Raw genomic sequence first — 16625 nt, forward strand, 5'->3', positions numbered from 1 at the left:
GGAAATGATACTGAGATATTGTTCAGGTTTATTTTCCTCATGCTGCTCTTTATCATGAGATACTATGAATGATGACAAAGCCCCACACCACTATTTTATCTACACTTACTCCTCTCTCTTTTTTTTCCATGTTGAAGAATCCTACTCTATTTAGCCATTTCCTATGCAGAATCTGTTCCTTATCTTTATCATTTACCACCTAGTTCTTCACTTAACAAGATATTTCAGTAACTGACTTGGGAAACATGTCCAAAATAAAGAGAGCAAGAAAACCCACCAATTTCCAGGAATTGTGCTCCATAAGGCACAGGGATAACAAAAGAGGAAATGCACTTTGCTGGCATATTCAATTTGGTTTACTGTGTTCATAGGAGCAGACTGATCATTACATCACCCAAAGTCTTCCAAATGCCGTTTAATATAGGTCTTCTGTGGCTTGTACAGAAAGTGATTTTCAGAACCTAATTTAAGGACAGAATTTCCCTTCTCCTGTTCTTTCCCCACCAGCAGCTAAAGCTAACACATCCCTCTAATGGAAGTTTGTGAAGTAGGTAGATGGCTAAACCAAAGGGCATTATAGAAGGGTATTCTAGAAATGTGTAAGTGTTCTAGGAGACGCTGTGAGAATTCAAGGAGGACAAATTCATCCTGAAAACACAGACACTGTGTTGCTGGGGAAATTCCTGAACCTGAAGTACTTGGAAGAGGGGCTGAGAGAGTGCGGGAGTGAAGCTTGTCCTGGTTTTTACATTCTTCACTAAACATTTGCTTTGGGTGCTGTTGATGACAGTCCTTGCAGTCCGACCCAGACAAACTTCTCTTCTAAACCCAGTTTGCCGCGTTCATTAGGGCAGCCCATCGACAACGCGCGGCCCATTGAGATCCCCCTTTCCATGGCTGCTGTAAATGCCGCAGGAGGCTGCGCTCTGCCCGACTTTCGCTGGGAAAGAGGCGATGCCAGAGAACAGGCGGCGGAGCCAATGCCGCTGGGTGGAAGCCCGCCGAGCTGAGCCCTCCCGGCCGCCAGCAGCCCCTTCCCACCCCTCCCGCGGCGGCGCGGAGCTCCCAGCCCGCATCCCGGGAGTGCCGGGAGCCAGCCGGGCGGGCGGCAGGAGGGCTTAGGACCCAGGGGGACGGCACTGGAAGGACCCAGGCTTTGGCGCACACGCCTCCTACCAAAAAAAAAAAAAAAAAAAAAAAAAAGGAAAAAAGAAAAAAAAAAATCACAGCCCCGTGGAGCTGGCGTTCGCTCATTCAGTTTTCTAGAGAGATCTGAGCCGGAACCCGGGAGCCGGGAGATCTTCCTCGCCCACACAGCTCAGCAGCAAGGACATCTACAGGGGGGGAAAACCCACTCCACCTAGCCCCCCGCCGCCCCAGGGCAGCTGCCGGCGCTGTGCAGGTATTTGGATTTGCCTTCTCTCGGGTTGCGCAGGGCGGCTCTCGGCGCTCCCCCCGCCCCGCCGGGCCCGGGATGCGGCGTTTCAGCACCGCGGGGCGGACAGCTCCAGCCCCGGCCGCTCCCCGCCCGGCCTCCCGCTCCCTGCCCGCTCCCGGCTCCCTGCCTGCTTCTTCCTGCCCCATCCCTGCCTGCTCCCCCCTGCCTGCTCCCTGCCTGCCCTGCTCCCTGCCTGCCCTGCTCCCTGCCTGCTCCCTGCCTGCCCTGCTCCCTGCCTGCCCTGCTCCCTGCCTGCTCCATGCCTGCTCCCCCCTGCCCGCTCCCTGCCTGCTCCATGCCTGCTCCCCCCTGCCCGCTCCCTGCCCGCCCCCTGCCTGCTCGCCCCTGCCCGCTTCCCCCTGCCCGCTCCCTACCTGCTCCCCCCTGCCTGCTCCCCCCTGCCTGCTCCCCCCTGCCTGCCTTGTTCCGTGTCTGCTCCCCCCTGCCTTCCCTGCTCCCCTCTGCCTTCCCTGCTCCCCCCTGCCTGCCCTTCTCCCTCCTGCTTACTCTGCTCCCTCCTGCTTACTCTGCTCCCTCCTGCCCCCTCCTGCCTGCCCTGTTCTCCCCTGCCTCCTCCTGACTACCTGCTCCCCCTGCCTGCCTTGCCTCTTCCCTGTCCTGCTCCCTGTCTCCTGCCAGCCCTATTCCCTCCTGTCCCCTGCTTCCTTCCAGCCAAGTTCTCTGCCTGATGTCTGCTTTACTCCTTGCCTGCCCAGCCTGCTGCCTGTCCTTCTCCTCCTGTTCCCTGCCTCCTGCCAGCTCTGGCTGCTGACTCCTGCCTGCCCAGCTCCCTGGCTGCCCTACCTCCTGCCTCCCAACACACCTCTCCTGTCTGCCAGCCTACCTCTCTTGCATCTGCCTCCCTGCTACCTGCCTGCTCTTTGCCCTGACTGCCTCTTTCCCCTGCTCACTGCCTTCCCCATCTCTATGTTCCCTGCCTCCAGTGCTTGCCTCATGCCTGCCCTGACTCCTTACTCCCTGCCTCCTCTGCCTCTTACTTGGCCTGCTCTCTCCTTGTCTCCTTATCCTGCTCCCTGCCTCTCTTCTTTGCCCTGCTGCCTCTACTCCCCTTACCTCCCCTCCCTCCTCTGCTTCACCCGTCTCCCTTGCCTCTCCTTGCCCTGCTTACTGCTTCCTGCCTCCTATGTATCCTCCCTCTTCTTCCTCCAGTCGTCCTTGCTCTGCTTCTCTGATTCTCTTCTCCTTGACTTCCTGCATTCTGCCTTCCCTGTCTGCTCTCCTCCCTGCCCTGCTTCCTTGCCTCCTTTCCTCCCTGCCCCTGTTTCCCCACCTTCCTCACTTTCCTGACCTTTCTTCCCCTCCTGTCTTCTTTCTCCATCACCAGCCTCAGTCATTCCTGGAAGGGGGCATGGGACTCTAAAAATCAGCTCAGCAGCCCAGGAGCTGGGCAAGAAAGGAAAGGAGCACAAGGTGGAAGGGAAAGTCCAGATCCAGTTTGAGACTGCGGAGAGATGAGAGGCATGTAGAGGAAAGGGTTAAAACTGGGAGTTAAGTTAATGAAGTAAAGGCTACAGCCAAGAGCTGACATACAGGAGCTTGTCAAACAGCAGCTGATACCTGTTTGCCCCTCAGCAGATTGACGCCTGGTTTGACCAGTTGTACTCATTCCAAAGAGGGATGAGTGATTAAAGGGAGGGGGAATGTGCCAGGTCAGTCAATTTTATTGCTTTCCTTGTGGTAAACATCGATGGGTGCAGGGTAGAAGTGAGGTGAATCATGTCTAGCGCGTGGGTCCTTTGCTGCAGGAAGTCGAGAATTAAGTTTTGGTCTCTGAAAGAAGTGAGGGTGTTCATACGGAAAATAAATACAAAGCAAATAACAGCTGGAGAAACCCCTTGCGTGCTACTGGCCTGACTTTAATTCTGTTTGCAATGGTTTAATCCTGAGAGGGTGAGGAAGGTCATAGAAGAAAGGGAGGTTCCCCTTTTCAAAATGCTGATTCCTCAATTTTAACAAGCTCTGTGAATAATTAAGTTAAGGAGCAGATGGCTACTCCTTGTCCATCACTAAATAGTGACAAGATCATATTTGGAAGGAAAAAATTAAATTACAGAAAGTCTGCTTTCATGTGCTTTCTGAGTAATCAGATGATAACATGGATTATCTCCAGTAATAAAAGTTAATACAATGCCAACATCTACATGAGATATTATGTAACAATATTATGCCATGCACTGCATAACAACGGTACTGGTTTACTTTTTCCTGTAACAATAAGTCAGATAACCTTGTAGAGGTTTTCCTCATTTGCAGTCTGTATCCCAGCTTGAAGTTTACAGGGGCAGCTTGTGCTGTCATGTATCTGCTTTAATTATTTTAAGAATTCTGTTGACTCATCTACCTCTAAAAACTATTGAGTATTTTCTAAAAATTAGACTTTTGTAAGGCAAACACAAAACAATGAAAGATACTACAACCTTTTCAAAAAACCTTCTTAATTTATTAAATCATAATTTGTTATTTAAAATCTGATGCAGAGACAGGATGCTCTGAGTAGCACTGAGTGCTGCTGAGTAGTAGTGTAAGCAGTGCAACTGAGTTCAGCAGTGGAGGAACTGCAGAATCCACGCCATAGCACTGGGTCATAATTCCTTAAACTCTACATGCCTTGAACACAGACGTCATTTCACTGAAATATGTAACAGCAGCCTCCTCATCTTCCAAAAAAGGGCCATGTCAGTTGAAATAGTAATGATCAGCCTCATAGAAGGATGGATAACATTTCCTTCAAAAAGACTGTAGACTCATGCAGTTGTTAACTTAGGCGTGCAATTATTAAAGCAATTGTTCTATTGCTTGGCAAGTGAATTTTATTTTCTCTCACAGCCTTGTACTGTAGTTTTCTCCAGCAAAGACACAAACAAGATGTGACAATTGGGTACTACTACTTAAACAAAACAAAACAAGGAAAAAAGGAAGAAACATTAGTCTTTTATAGAGTGGAAAAACTGAGCAGAAGTTCACACGGTTTTCATCAGATGAGTTCTAATTCCTTTCTCTCTTGATCTGATGCTGCTCCATTGATCTAATTTGAGAATTTCCAAACACTTTAGTGGGATATTTGTTTGCTCAGTTTGGGTGTTTTTTTTTCTTTCAGTAATATTTATAGAAATAAACTCCTTAAGTCTGATATGTTCCTCCACTGAGAAAACAAACCCACATGGTATTGTAAAGTTATATTAAGCTTTATTTCTACTAGTTTGGGAGAAGTTTATATGTGCTTTGTGTTCGTGCTCAGACTTCAGTAGGAATGAGAAAAAATCCCAGTAGGACTGCATGAATTCCTGGGTGCAGAAATCCCTTCCTCTTTCCTTTCCCTTCTCCTTCCCTTCCCTTTCTCTTTCTCTCTCCTCCCCTCTGCCACACAATGATATGTCACGGATGTTTTTCTCTGACATAACCTATAAAGCAGAAAGAAGTCAACACTTAGGTATCACTATTGAGTTTCATATTTTTTGAAAGAACATAATTTTTCAAAACATGGAGTAAAAGAACTGCAAAATTAGATAAACTTCATGTTACTAAACATGCAGCACTGAATATCTTGTTAATGTGTTTTGTTCCTTCTTCTATGTATCTTTGTGCGGATGTTGTAACACAACTTCTACAGTATTTAGGCATTTTCAGACACCAATGTTATGATTGTGTGCTATGAGATTTCTTCATATAGTTTCATTATGAGGCTTGGGGGTCAGAATTCATGTTTTGCATCCTATTAATTTCTGCTGTAGGATGTTTCTATATTATGGGAGGAACTGACCTCTGTCCCATAGTGGCCAGAGTGATTTGCTTGGTGATGCTTGCACTATGACTGACATGGAAGTTCCTCATAAACTGCTGCTTCTTTGGCATGCCACAGGTCAGGTCACACATTCCCATAGGGGTTTGCAGATTATCTGTGAATTTGAAAACTATGATTTGAAGAAAAATTTAACCAACCTCTCGACATTAAGGATGTTTTGTTTAACTTTTTTATTTCTATGTTGTATAAGTTCCCCTCTTTGTTGTGTGGTCCAATTCTTTAATATTTAAGAAGTTAATAAGTTTTGCACATTTTAGGTTAAAAGATAACAGAGCAGTTTTTTAATTTTATGTTTGCTAGACAGCCTTGTCTGTCCCTCCTCCTGCCAGGCAGCTTGCAGGAATAGCAGGACAGCTTCAGGTCAGTGCTGCACACATGCCTGCCCTACATACTGTGCAGAAAGAAGTGAAGATCAGTTGAGTTTCTGCTGTGTTTTGTGCTGTGCCATGGCTAAATTACTGCCACTGGACATTAAGATGTAGCCTGAGGGCAATGTGTAACTAAATCAAACTAATCAGAAGATTGTGGAATGAGTAGGAATGCATGATGTGTTGTTTTTACTGAACTGAAGGAAATGTTAGTTTTTGTACCTGAGTGGAGAGATTCTACCCTGGGAAAATGTGAGAAGCCATCAAATTCCCCACACAGCTGTTACAGTCACAAACATTCACTATTTTCATAATGACAAGAAGCAACAAATCCCTAGTGAAGGTTTACGGGAGCACCAGTACTTAGAGCAGAAAGACTTGCAGTATTTAACTCATTTATATTCACTGGGAGAATCTAGTCCCTTAGGAAAGACTACACAGGAGTAGTGGTGAGGACACAGTTGGAGCATTGTGTCTTCTTCTGGGCTCCCCAGTACAAGGGAGACATGAACATGTAAGATAAGAGAAAGTCCAACAAAGGGTCAAGTGGATGATGAGGAAAGATTCCCCGGATGTTAACATGTAGGCTTATGGCTCAGGAGAGATATGATCTGTTCCCAGCTCTGTGAAATGTGTCCTCTGGGATCTCAGGCAAATCACTCAGGGCTGTGCTTCTCCCCACAATCTGTGGAAGATGCCGGGGTCTTGCAGACAAGGGAAAAAGAGAGTCAGTTTTGCTCATTGCTCTTTTGAAATTGGTTCATGGAGCTGGGGTAGGATCCTTTCTAGATCTGACCACTCCACTTTCAGTGCAGGTTTCTAGTAAGGTACCACAAGGCCACAAAGGACCATAGGAACCATTCCTATTGGTACAGGTATGGATTCATCCTCCCCTGTCCTTATGGAGCAACCCCTGCTAAGCAGAACATAGCCCTAAGAGATTTTCCAGAATTAACATCAAAATATTTTTCAAAAAGAAATCTAATGAGATGACGCCCACACTCTGAGATAAAATCATTCTATATTACCATTTTCCCTCCCTTCCTGCCCACTCCCTTCCTCTCTGGCATGATTTCAGCAGCTAATATCTGTATAAATGCTAGGGGTTAGGAGTTATATAATGAGACAAACCTTAGCAGTGATGCCTCTTAATACCAGGTGAGGATGAAATGTTAGTGCCTCCTCAGTTTGAAAGCTATGGTAATGAAATTTCACATGGCAGATAGCTTTGGACTGGATGGAAAATGCTTGATAGATTAAGAGACAGCTAAAATCTTTCTGGAACTGAATTGGATGGGGAAGGGCCAAATGGACATGAGGTACTTAAAGGAGCAAGTGGTATTGGAAGGACTGGTAAGTGAACAGGAACAAAATGATCCAGACAATTGCCATCATCAGTGAAGGCAGGTTTTGGCCAATTTTCTAGGGCAGGCAGTGCAAATAGGGATTGAATGCTGACCCAGAAGCTGTCATTGAAGAGAGAGGAGTAAGGCATATTAAAATCTTTGAATGAAAAGTGTTTTATATCCTTTGGAAAAGTGTTATTTAATTTCTATAGTTTTTTTTTTTTTTTTTTTTCTTTTTGAGTATAATACAAAAATATAAGCTGCTTGTCTGAAAATTGTACCCCATTTTCAGTATGTTACCCATGCTGAACACTCACTGTCCCTTGTAATTTCCTTGCTGAGATTGAAAATGAATTACCCGAAATTGTATGTGACACCATAATTTTGGTGGAAATTTCCCTCCTTGTTTTGGTTTTAGTATGTTGTGTTTCAAAGCTCTGTAATTTTTCTTTTTTTCATTTAAGGCTGAATTTTGTTCCTTTGGAGGGATGATTTATTATAAGTGGTTGTGAAAAGACGTTAGAAGAGCAAATAGTCCCTTGGGAACAAAGAGTCACAAGATAGAAAAACAGCTGTTGAGACTATAACACACTCTAGTGTGCCAATACACAGCAACAATGTTCAAAATAGGAAAAGAAGGCCAGTATCTTCATTTGGAAGAAAAAACAGCCCTGCACCAAACTGAACAAAGATGTAAACATCTAAAAAATTGGCAGATGGATCAGAGCTGTACACAACACCGGAAGAGAAGGAGAGATTGCCGTGTGTGGGAGGAGGTGAAAATGGAGATGAAGCTTCTATTATATCTCGGGAACCAGAATAAATCAGAACCCTTTGAGAAAGTGCAGCAACAGTTAAACTTGGTAGCTGTGGTGGGCTAAATTTATTGTCAAAGTTAGCAGTGGGAGAACCGAATCATTCACTGATGTATATCAGGCTCCTTGAAGGCAATGGTGCCAGTGTGGATCGCTACCTTCATGATTTGCCCTATGATTCTGGGAGTGGCAAAATTGTTCATACATATTTTAGATTATTTTTCAATATATAACTTCACATTTTGGTGCAGTCTGTTCTGGGTGATAATCAGGGTAATCTATAGATAACTGTAATCCATGGTTATAGCTCAGCTCACTATCAGAAAACTCTGAAATGAATTTAAAAATGGATCTTTTGTCGGAATGAGGATGTGTAAATTGTTTTTTGGCAACAACGTCTGACAAGGCAGGACTGTGTCTCCCTCACCTTGGAATAATCCTAAGCATTTAAATTAGTTAAAAACAGTAGGAAACTTTAATAAAAATAAGTAGAATAATTTCTGACATTACATAGATGGAGAACCAATAAAAATGGCCAGACTTTATTTCAAATCTCATTTTCTTCTGGAGCAGACTGCATTTGACCTTTCAAGGATTTGCCTTATTGCCAAAGAAGCATCTTGGTGGAGGTGGGAGACAGAAAAGGAGCAGAGGAAGAGACAGTTTTACTCCCATAAACTCCTAGAAAATGGACAAACCACTGGGACTTGTGTGTGTGCATCATTGTTATCTGCTGTTAATCCTTGGATGTTTTAGAACAGACTCAGAGAAGGGCCACAAAAATGATCAGAGAGCTAGAGCATCTCTCTTATGAAGACAAGCTGACAGAGTTGGGGTGGTTGAGCCTGGAGAAGAGAAGGCTCCAGGGAGACCTCACAGCAGCTGTCCAGTACCTAAAGGGGGCTTACAAGAAAGATGGTCACACTTTTTTGCTAGGGCCAGTAGTAGTGGGGCAAGGGTTAACATGTTTAAACTGAAAGAGGACAGATTCAGATTGGATATAAAGAAGAAAATCTCTTTATGTTGAGGGTGGTGAAGCTCTGAAACAAGTTTCCCAGAGAAGCTGTGAGTGCTCAAACATTGGAAGTGTCCAAGGCCAGGTGGAATCAGGTTTTGAAAAACTTGATCCAATGAAAGATGTTCCTCCCACAACAGGGAGGTTGGACCAGATGACCTTCAAAGATTCCCTCCAAAGTAAAGCATTCTGTGATTCTACGGTTTTGTGATTCTAAGCCACAAAAGGTGGCTGAAGGTGTTGTAATTCTTACTAGGCCCTAAGCCAGAGCTAATGCAGACCCCAGATAAACTTCTTGTTTCCAGATGTCTGCGTAACACCCTTGGGAGCAAAGAGTTCCCATACTCCACACTTGCTGTTAAAATGAGGGAGGGACCAATCCTGGCACCACAGTCCCCTAATGACAGTGTCACTTTTAAATAATTCTAGCTCTCCTAACTAGCTCATGGAGGCATTGTAACTATACCCATGATTTATGACAGAAAATGCTGATGTCACCACTAATTTGAGATCTCAGTCAAAAAATTTTACCCTAGTTTCTCTATGGCCTACTGTAATTTTACATCAGTGAAATTAGTTTGATACCATTGGAGCTATTCTAATTTGGTCTAATAAAGGCAAAAATAAAGAAAATAGCTGTTAGTTTATTTTTATGTAAGGAATCCACCTTTATTACAGCTCTAGGTTTTTTTAAGAATTGAATAGTCTGCACTCATAGACTACCCCTCAAAACATGAGGACTTGTTTTCAGGAATCATGTGTCCTCCATAGTGCCTTTTCAAAGATCTCTTTTCTCCCAGCTCTGCCTTTCCTAGAGTTTTCCCAGGCTGATCAATCATCAGACACTCTGCTCTGCAGGTAGCTCTTTTCAGCTCCAGCTCCACAGTGAATACAGAAAAAGGATGCTTAATAAACTCTCCTTTGTGTCAACCACAGAAAAGTCCAATTCATATTGCTGTTAAATGAAAAGCTTATCTCCCACCACAAATGTCCTTTAAGCAAATATGCAGAAATACTCTGTATTTAAATTTTGGGATTTCATCCTGGGGCTGCAGCTGTGGCATCTAAAATGTACTTTTTATCAATAACATGCAAGGTCACAAAGCAGGGAACTGAGGCATCCCTTGAGCTCATTGACTTCCAGGTCCTCCAACATAACTTTGAGCAAATCCGGGACCAAGAAATGCTTTGGCTGCTGCTCTCCCCTTTGTTTGATCTGAGAATGCTGAACCCAGGGGAGTAGCTGAATGAAATGGTTGTTTTGCTATAAATAATTCATAACTTTCCAAACAGCTTTCTTCAAATACAAAAAGTATGTCTTTCACTGAGGGATTCCCTTTAAATTTTTAAAACAAATTTTTCTTTTACAGAAATTAAAAGGAAAGATCAGTTAAGCAGTGGTGGTGGGGGTGGGGTGGGTTTGCTTGTCTGTTTCTGTGATGGCTGAAGAATTGTATGGATCTTGATCTTTCCTCACACACATATCACATTGGAGCAGACCTTGATCTTATTTCACACCAGTGTAGCTACACAGACTTCGATGACAGCCTCTTGCTAATTATGTCACTGAAATGGAAGAGATTCACTGTACCATTTTGCTCATACATAACAGCTTAAGCAGATTTTCTTCTAACACTTGTAAAAACAAATTCTAGGTAAAGTACAAAAATCAAAATGAAATTCAGAACTAGGTATTCAGGAAAGCTACAATATACTGAAAAAAGGAATTTTGAATAAAATACATCTCTTTTCAACTAAAATACCAACTCTGCCAGATTGGATACATCAAGAACCTTATTTGGGGGAAGTTTCCCATTATGACATATTCTCAATGGGAAATATTTCCAGTGAGTTTCTAAAACGTGGAAAGTGTCACTGGTATTAGTGGAGTTTTAGGTGTTTTAAAAATCAGTTTTTTAGTCAGCTAAAGAGTCTTACTCAAGGAGAGCTACAAGCTGATAGTACAGGTGATATAACCAAATGAAAGAGTTGTTCTACTTAGTATGATGAGGGTAAATCTGTCTATTTGTGAAGTTGAAATACTGCTCCGTTAATGGTGAGAAAAAATTACTATTATTTTTGCTGTTATCATCCTTGGCTTGAAGTTAGGGATGCTGCAACTCCCACACTTCTGTAAGACAACTTTGAGTAGGGTATTCTAATAGAAAGTTGATACAGCTTAGTGTTAATTGTCAATAAATCAGATTGCTTTTCTGAAAGCCTGAAAACATATACTCAGGGTGTTTGTGACTGCCTTATCTTAAATGCATCCATTCTGAAATTATGTGACTGTTATCCTCCTACACGAAGAAATTTTATGGCTAAATAAATTCAGGAATGCATTCCTGCAAGCTTTATATACACATTTAATTTTTCTTTTATATATTTTCTTTTTCTTTTAGTAAGTGGTGGAATAAACAACACTTTCCTTTGGATGGATTATATTACATGTGAACTGCCTGTTACTCTGCAAGAATAAGAAAAGGCCTTTGCTTTTACTTATTAAATATCATCTTGATAGGAAAAAGCATCTGAATGGCTCACGCTCACAGCAGACCATCAGTTGAATGGGATCAGCACTTCTACTAAAATATCTGAAGTTAAGGATTTGGAAAAGAGGTTTTTGCAGACATGACCCATTTACAAGCTGGACTTAGTCCAGAGACTATAGAGAAGGCCCGCCTGGAACTGAATGAGAACCCAGACATTTTGCACCAGGATATCCAGCAAGTCAGGGACATGATCATCACGAGGCCTGACATTGGGTTTTTACGTACAGATGATGCCTTCATCTTGAGATTTCTCCGAGCCAGAAAGTTTCACCAAACTGAGGCCTTCAGACTGCTGGCTCAGTACTTCCAATACCGCCAATTAAATCTGGATATGTTCAAAAACTTCAAGGCTGATGATCCAGGAATCAAACGGGCTCTGACAGATGGGTTTCCGGGAGTACTGGAAAATCGAGACCACTGTGGCAGGAAGATTCTTCTGCTTTTTGCAGCCAACTGGGATCAGAGTAGGTAAATGTAGATAGTGTCCTTATCTTTTTACACACACTTCACACTCAACTCATAATGGAATATTTGTGGCCATCTTTGAAACAGCAAGACCATTTTCAGCAAATGATTTTGTAACCATATCTCCATTACACTCTAACTTCCATCTCACCTGATCACCTGTCAGTCCTCCTTCTTAGGACATAGGACCATTGAGAGATAAGGCTACATCAATGTGTCATATGTAGCTCATGTAGGAGTTTTTTTAAAGAAATATTTCCAAATTTTAGTCAAATAATATCTTTTTGCTATATGTACATTAATGTCTACCATACAATTACTTCAGCTGTATCATGGACCAGCCAAACAGGTTGACAGAAAGCCTCTCAAAACATATGGAGATTCTTGTAGCTCTCCTGGTGAAGAAGAAACTGACAATATTTATTCTATTTTCAGGCTTTCTAACAGATTGCTTGTTTGTTTGAACCATTTTGGGAATTGTAGCCTCTGCTCTATTTCCACAAACTTCATTGTGATTTCTAACACTCTGGCTGCTCTGTGTTGTTAGTCTGATAAATGGCAGATTCACACAAAGTGTGTTTTCTGTTCAGGCCATTTCTTTATGGAGTGGTATGAACAAAGACATCTCCCAGCCATTATTATAAAATAATGTCCTTAAATGTTAATATGATCAGTCAACATTCACTACCTATTTGAAGTGGTACAGAGAAAAGGGGCTAATCCAGGAATATAATTTTTACATTGTCCTCATCTTTCTAAGTTATTCCATACCATTTTCCCTGCCTTCATGGTGAGATGGAGAAGTGTAATCAGCTGTAAGGTTATCATGTGTTCTGTTGAATCTTGATTAAGATCGTATGAAAGAACAAAATTCAGATTCAGGTTTTAGGTACCATCGGTTTGGATGATTTCCAGGTAGGATTTTGTCTTGCCATGGTCTAAAGTTTTTGATGAAAAAGTCTTATTTTTAGGTCAATAGATTGGAGCTTTGAATTTACATCATAGAGATTATTACAGAACAATACACATATGCCTGCAATTTTTCGTGTTATTTGTTTTCTGGGAAAACCTTTAATTGCCATGTGAAAAGCAGAGTTCAGGTGTGATTCTGATTTTCATTTGCATGTGAATAAATGTACAGAAAATGATACAGAAGTATTACTTTGCATAATCAAACCTGTTTGGTGAAATCATGAACTGAGGGCAGTAATAAAAATCCTATTAACTACAAAGAGGCCAGCAGTTTATCTCCTGTCTTTCTGAACTGCAAGTTTGCCTTTCTTTCAACCACAAAGCTCTTGTTACAATTGGCCTGAAAAGAAAGATGAAGGCAGCGGTATCTGAAATTAATAGAAAGCATCAGCTTTAGAGGACAGAAGCACTGTGGCTCTGCTGGTTGCATTAAGGGATTTAGGTATTACATGGAGCCAACTTTGGGTTTCTGATCCCTCAACAAAATGAATCTTTGTGATTAACCTTGTACATCAGGTCCTGCTTTTAGAAAGCTGAGTGTGCTGGTGCCTAAGGCTCCTGTAATGAAATTTTGACAGAATAATTCCTGTCAGATTTTGGCTTGTGTTTTCAGCAAGACCTTTAATATTCATCCATGTCTGTGTATATGTCTGTGTGTGAAAAAAAAAACCAAAGCAAACCTGGATACTTCTGAAAATATAATTTTAGCCTTCAAAGAAGAAAAGCTGAGGCAAGTAGCATAGGATGTACTTTCCTAAGATATGGCCCTTCCAACAACACTAAGACTCCTCAATGGCATTAAAAATCATGTGCAAACTTTACCTCAGTTCAGCCACTGAACCTCAGCTCTTCTGTGGATTCAGATGACAAGAAGTTCCTGTGGGCTTTTGCAGCACTCCAGGTACAGCAGGGACTTGGGACAGGATTTGGGCTGTAAGTAAATGGATGTCCTCCTATTTTTTTGCTGTCTAAAGGCATCAACAAGAGGAAAAGCTGTTAAGGAGAAGGAAATGGTGAGTGCAATGCCCTATTGAGCAGCATGGGAGCAAGTCATTGACCAGAAGAAACATAAATTTTACAAAAAAGTTCAAACAGGCACTGTGCACTTCTTACATAATTGTATCTTGGGCAACCTTTCTGCAGATGTGCCATCAGTGACAGCAAGAGTTCACCAGCTCACATTTCAGCTGAATGCTGATGGAATTGGCTGTGATGTTGACATGTAAGAGTAGGAGCTCACCCTTCAGCCTGCCCTTCCTTACTTTAATCTCATTTGCCACTGGCTGTGCCTTCTCTTTCATTATGATCAAATTCTAATTTATGAGGGCTTGTTTATAAAGAAATAATAATTTTAAACAATCTGTTAAAATCAGAATAGCTATAGTCCATAAATTGATTACCAGTCCAGATATCCTTACCATTTATGCACCTGGGAGTATGGTTGCTGTTGGCATCACATGTCAGAGAGGCAGAAGAAAGCTTTAAACTTTCTGTGCTTATAAATGTATTGATTTTTAACAGGAAATGTCATTATTTGTGCAATATGACTGCTTGGACAAATCAGATCCAAGATGTTTCTAAGGTATTCCCTGCATCAAAGATAGAATTTCCATGTAAGCTTCTAGAAATATTCGTAATTTCAGCCACCAGAATGCAACAGATAGACCTGACATCTTTAGCAAACTAGATTTTAATTTCCAGTCTCAATGTTTCCAACTTCAGCTTCCAGCTGCTAGATCATGTTAGTTTAAATGTACCACAAAAATATGACATCTTCCCATGTTTGTACTTTTGTGTCCTGACCACGTCACATCTAGCCTATTTTTGAGTTCACTGGGGAGGCAGTGAACACTATCAGGCAACAAGAAGATAGTGCATTAGTGACTCTGCAGCAGAGGTTCTTGCATTCACCTTACTTACATAAGGAAAGTAAAAGAGCTAACACCCTTTTCCTCAAGGCAAAAACAACTTTGTTTCGTCCACAAGGTAAAGAACACAGCTCTGAGCAGCCAGCACAGCAAAGATAATGTTCTGCAAAGCAATCCACTAGCTTATTGTATGGCAATACATTTAAGGTGCCAAAGCTTAAACAGTTTTAACTTCTTTACTCTCAGAATTAGGAAGAATTTCCAGATTTAAAATACTCTTCATCTTTCTTTTATGGACTATTCCTATAATTTTAGGAACTTGAAACTTTAGGAAGTTCCTATCAACTTAGGAAAAGTTGTTGCTAAGGTGCAGATGTATGAACTGAATAATTTTTTTTACTAATAAATCATCACGTGATAGCCCTATTTCATCTGTTCAGTAGTTTCCTCCTTTTAGATACAAGATTGTCACTCTGTTCTTACCTACTCTATCCCATTTTGAGCTCATGTTCAGCTCAAATTTGCTTTCAAGTCAGTTTCCTAAAATACAAATGTCACTGGTAAATGTGTCATACATTCTCATCCATACTGTGGGCACAGTCTAGCATGTGATTCATGCTCTTGTGCAGAGCCACACATGTCCTGCTCCCCAGTTGTCATTCCAAGGGGTCTTGGGACATCTGCAAAGCTCACTGGCAAGAATTTCATTTTTGTCTCCACATAGTTAAAAAATATAATGATGATTGTTTTGACCAAAACCTCTTTGATAACAGGCAAAAAACCACAGGGGATGATAATTTACTTATTGCCAAATCACTAGCTGAGATCTATCACAGTTTCAGAATTATACTATCACAGTTCCAGAATTACACTAATTTAGCATGCTCTGCATAGGTTTGATTTCTCTCCATTGTTTGGGCAGATTTCTTAGACATGATGTCATCACTTTCTCTCTAGGTCCTACACAGTATATTTTGGATCTGATAGTTAATCACATATTCAATACCTTCATTTTCACTTATTCAATACTGAATAAATGAAAATGAGCAGAAGAATAGAAAAGAAAGAGTTCAGATAAGTTCCATCTTGAGGGAGAAAAGAGCTGTTAAGCTATGCTGTACACTAGTGCAGGGGAGGGACATTTTTCACTTTGATCAGAACTCAAGGTGTGAACCCACCTGAAACCCACTAAGACTTTACTTACACCACTGCTCACAGAGCACCTTATTTTAAATGCAAATTTGTGCAGCAATAAAGACAGATTAGGATGTCAAACTGATCATGTAATAAATTTTTTCAATTAAATAATTTGCATGATCAAAAATTCCAGTTTGTAAAACAAACAAATGCCCACACACAGTTTTGATGAGACCTGAACAAGGATTTAATGTAAAAAACAATGTTCGATGTGCTAGAATACAAATACTCTTTCTCACACTTTTTCATTTCATCACTCTTACCAAATCTAAGGCCTCACCAAATCTAAACACTCCTCTGATCCACCTGTAATGAAACTGAAGTTTTAAAGAAGTAAGAGGGTCTTCTCAGCTGTTGGATTGGGGAAAGCCTTCGGTAACTTCCACAGATGTTTCTACATCTGCTACTATCTTCTAAAACACACTGCTGATACACCAAGAAGATGGAGCTTTGGGTGAGCAAGTAATTCAGCAGGAGGTGTTCATTATTCTTCCAAGCAAAGGTGTTTCTTTCAAGGTTGTTCAGCCAGAGTAAAATTTATTTTTGTATAAGAGAGCCAGAAGAAGGACTCCAATCACAATCCTCTGCAAATAGGGCTTGGGGTAGGGGGCAGAATGTTTTTCATAGTTTTTTTCAGTAAGATGTTAATTAATTTCTGTCTTCACGTCTGTGTGTTAGAAGCTGTCATATAGCTCCAAAAATTCTATGAGTCAGACAGAGAAAATCTGCTGCTTTGTTAACAGCATGCAATCCCAAGTCCACTGCT

At 41.7% G+C, this 16625-nt stretch overlaps 1 protein-coding gene across 1 annotated transcript in view; it reads left to right on the forward strand.

Moving 5' to 3' along the window:
• Positions 1–889: 889 nt before the first annotated feature.
• The window catches only part of CLVS1 (clavesin 1), a 101538-nt gene continuing 85802 nt past the window's right edge, over positions 890–16625 (forward strand). The window contains exons 1-2 of the mRNA XM_083864352.1: positions 890–1402; positions 11208–11825. Coding sequence (XP_083720478.1) covers positions 11437–11825 — 389 coding nt within the window. The 5' untranslated portion in view covers positions 890–1402; positions 11208–11436. The remainder of the gene's footprint in view (positions 1403–11207; positions 11826–16625) is intronic.

The sequence above is a fragment of the Zosterops lateralis genome (genome assembly GCF_965231275.1).
Source record: "Zosterops lateralis genome assembly, chromosome: 1".
Taxonomy (NCBI): Eukaryota; Metazoa; Chordata; class Aves; order Passeriformes; family Zosteropidae; genus Zosterops; species Zosterops lateralis.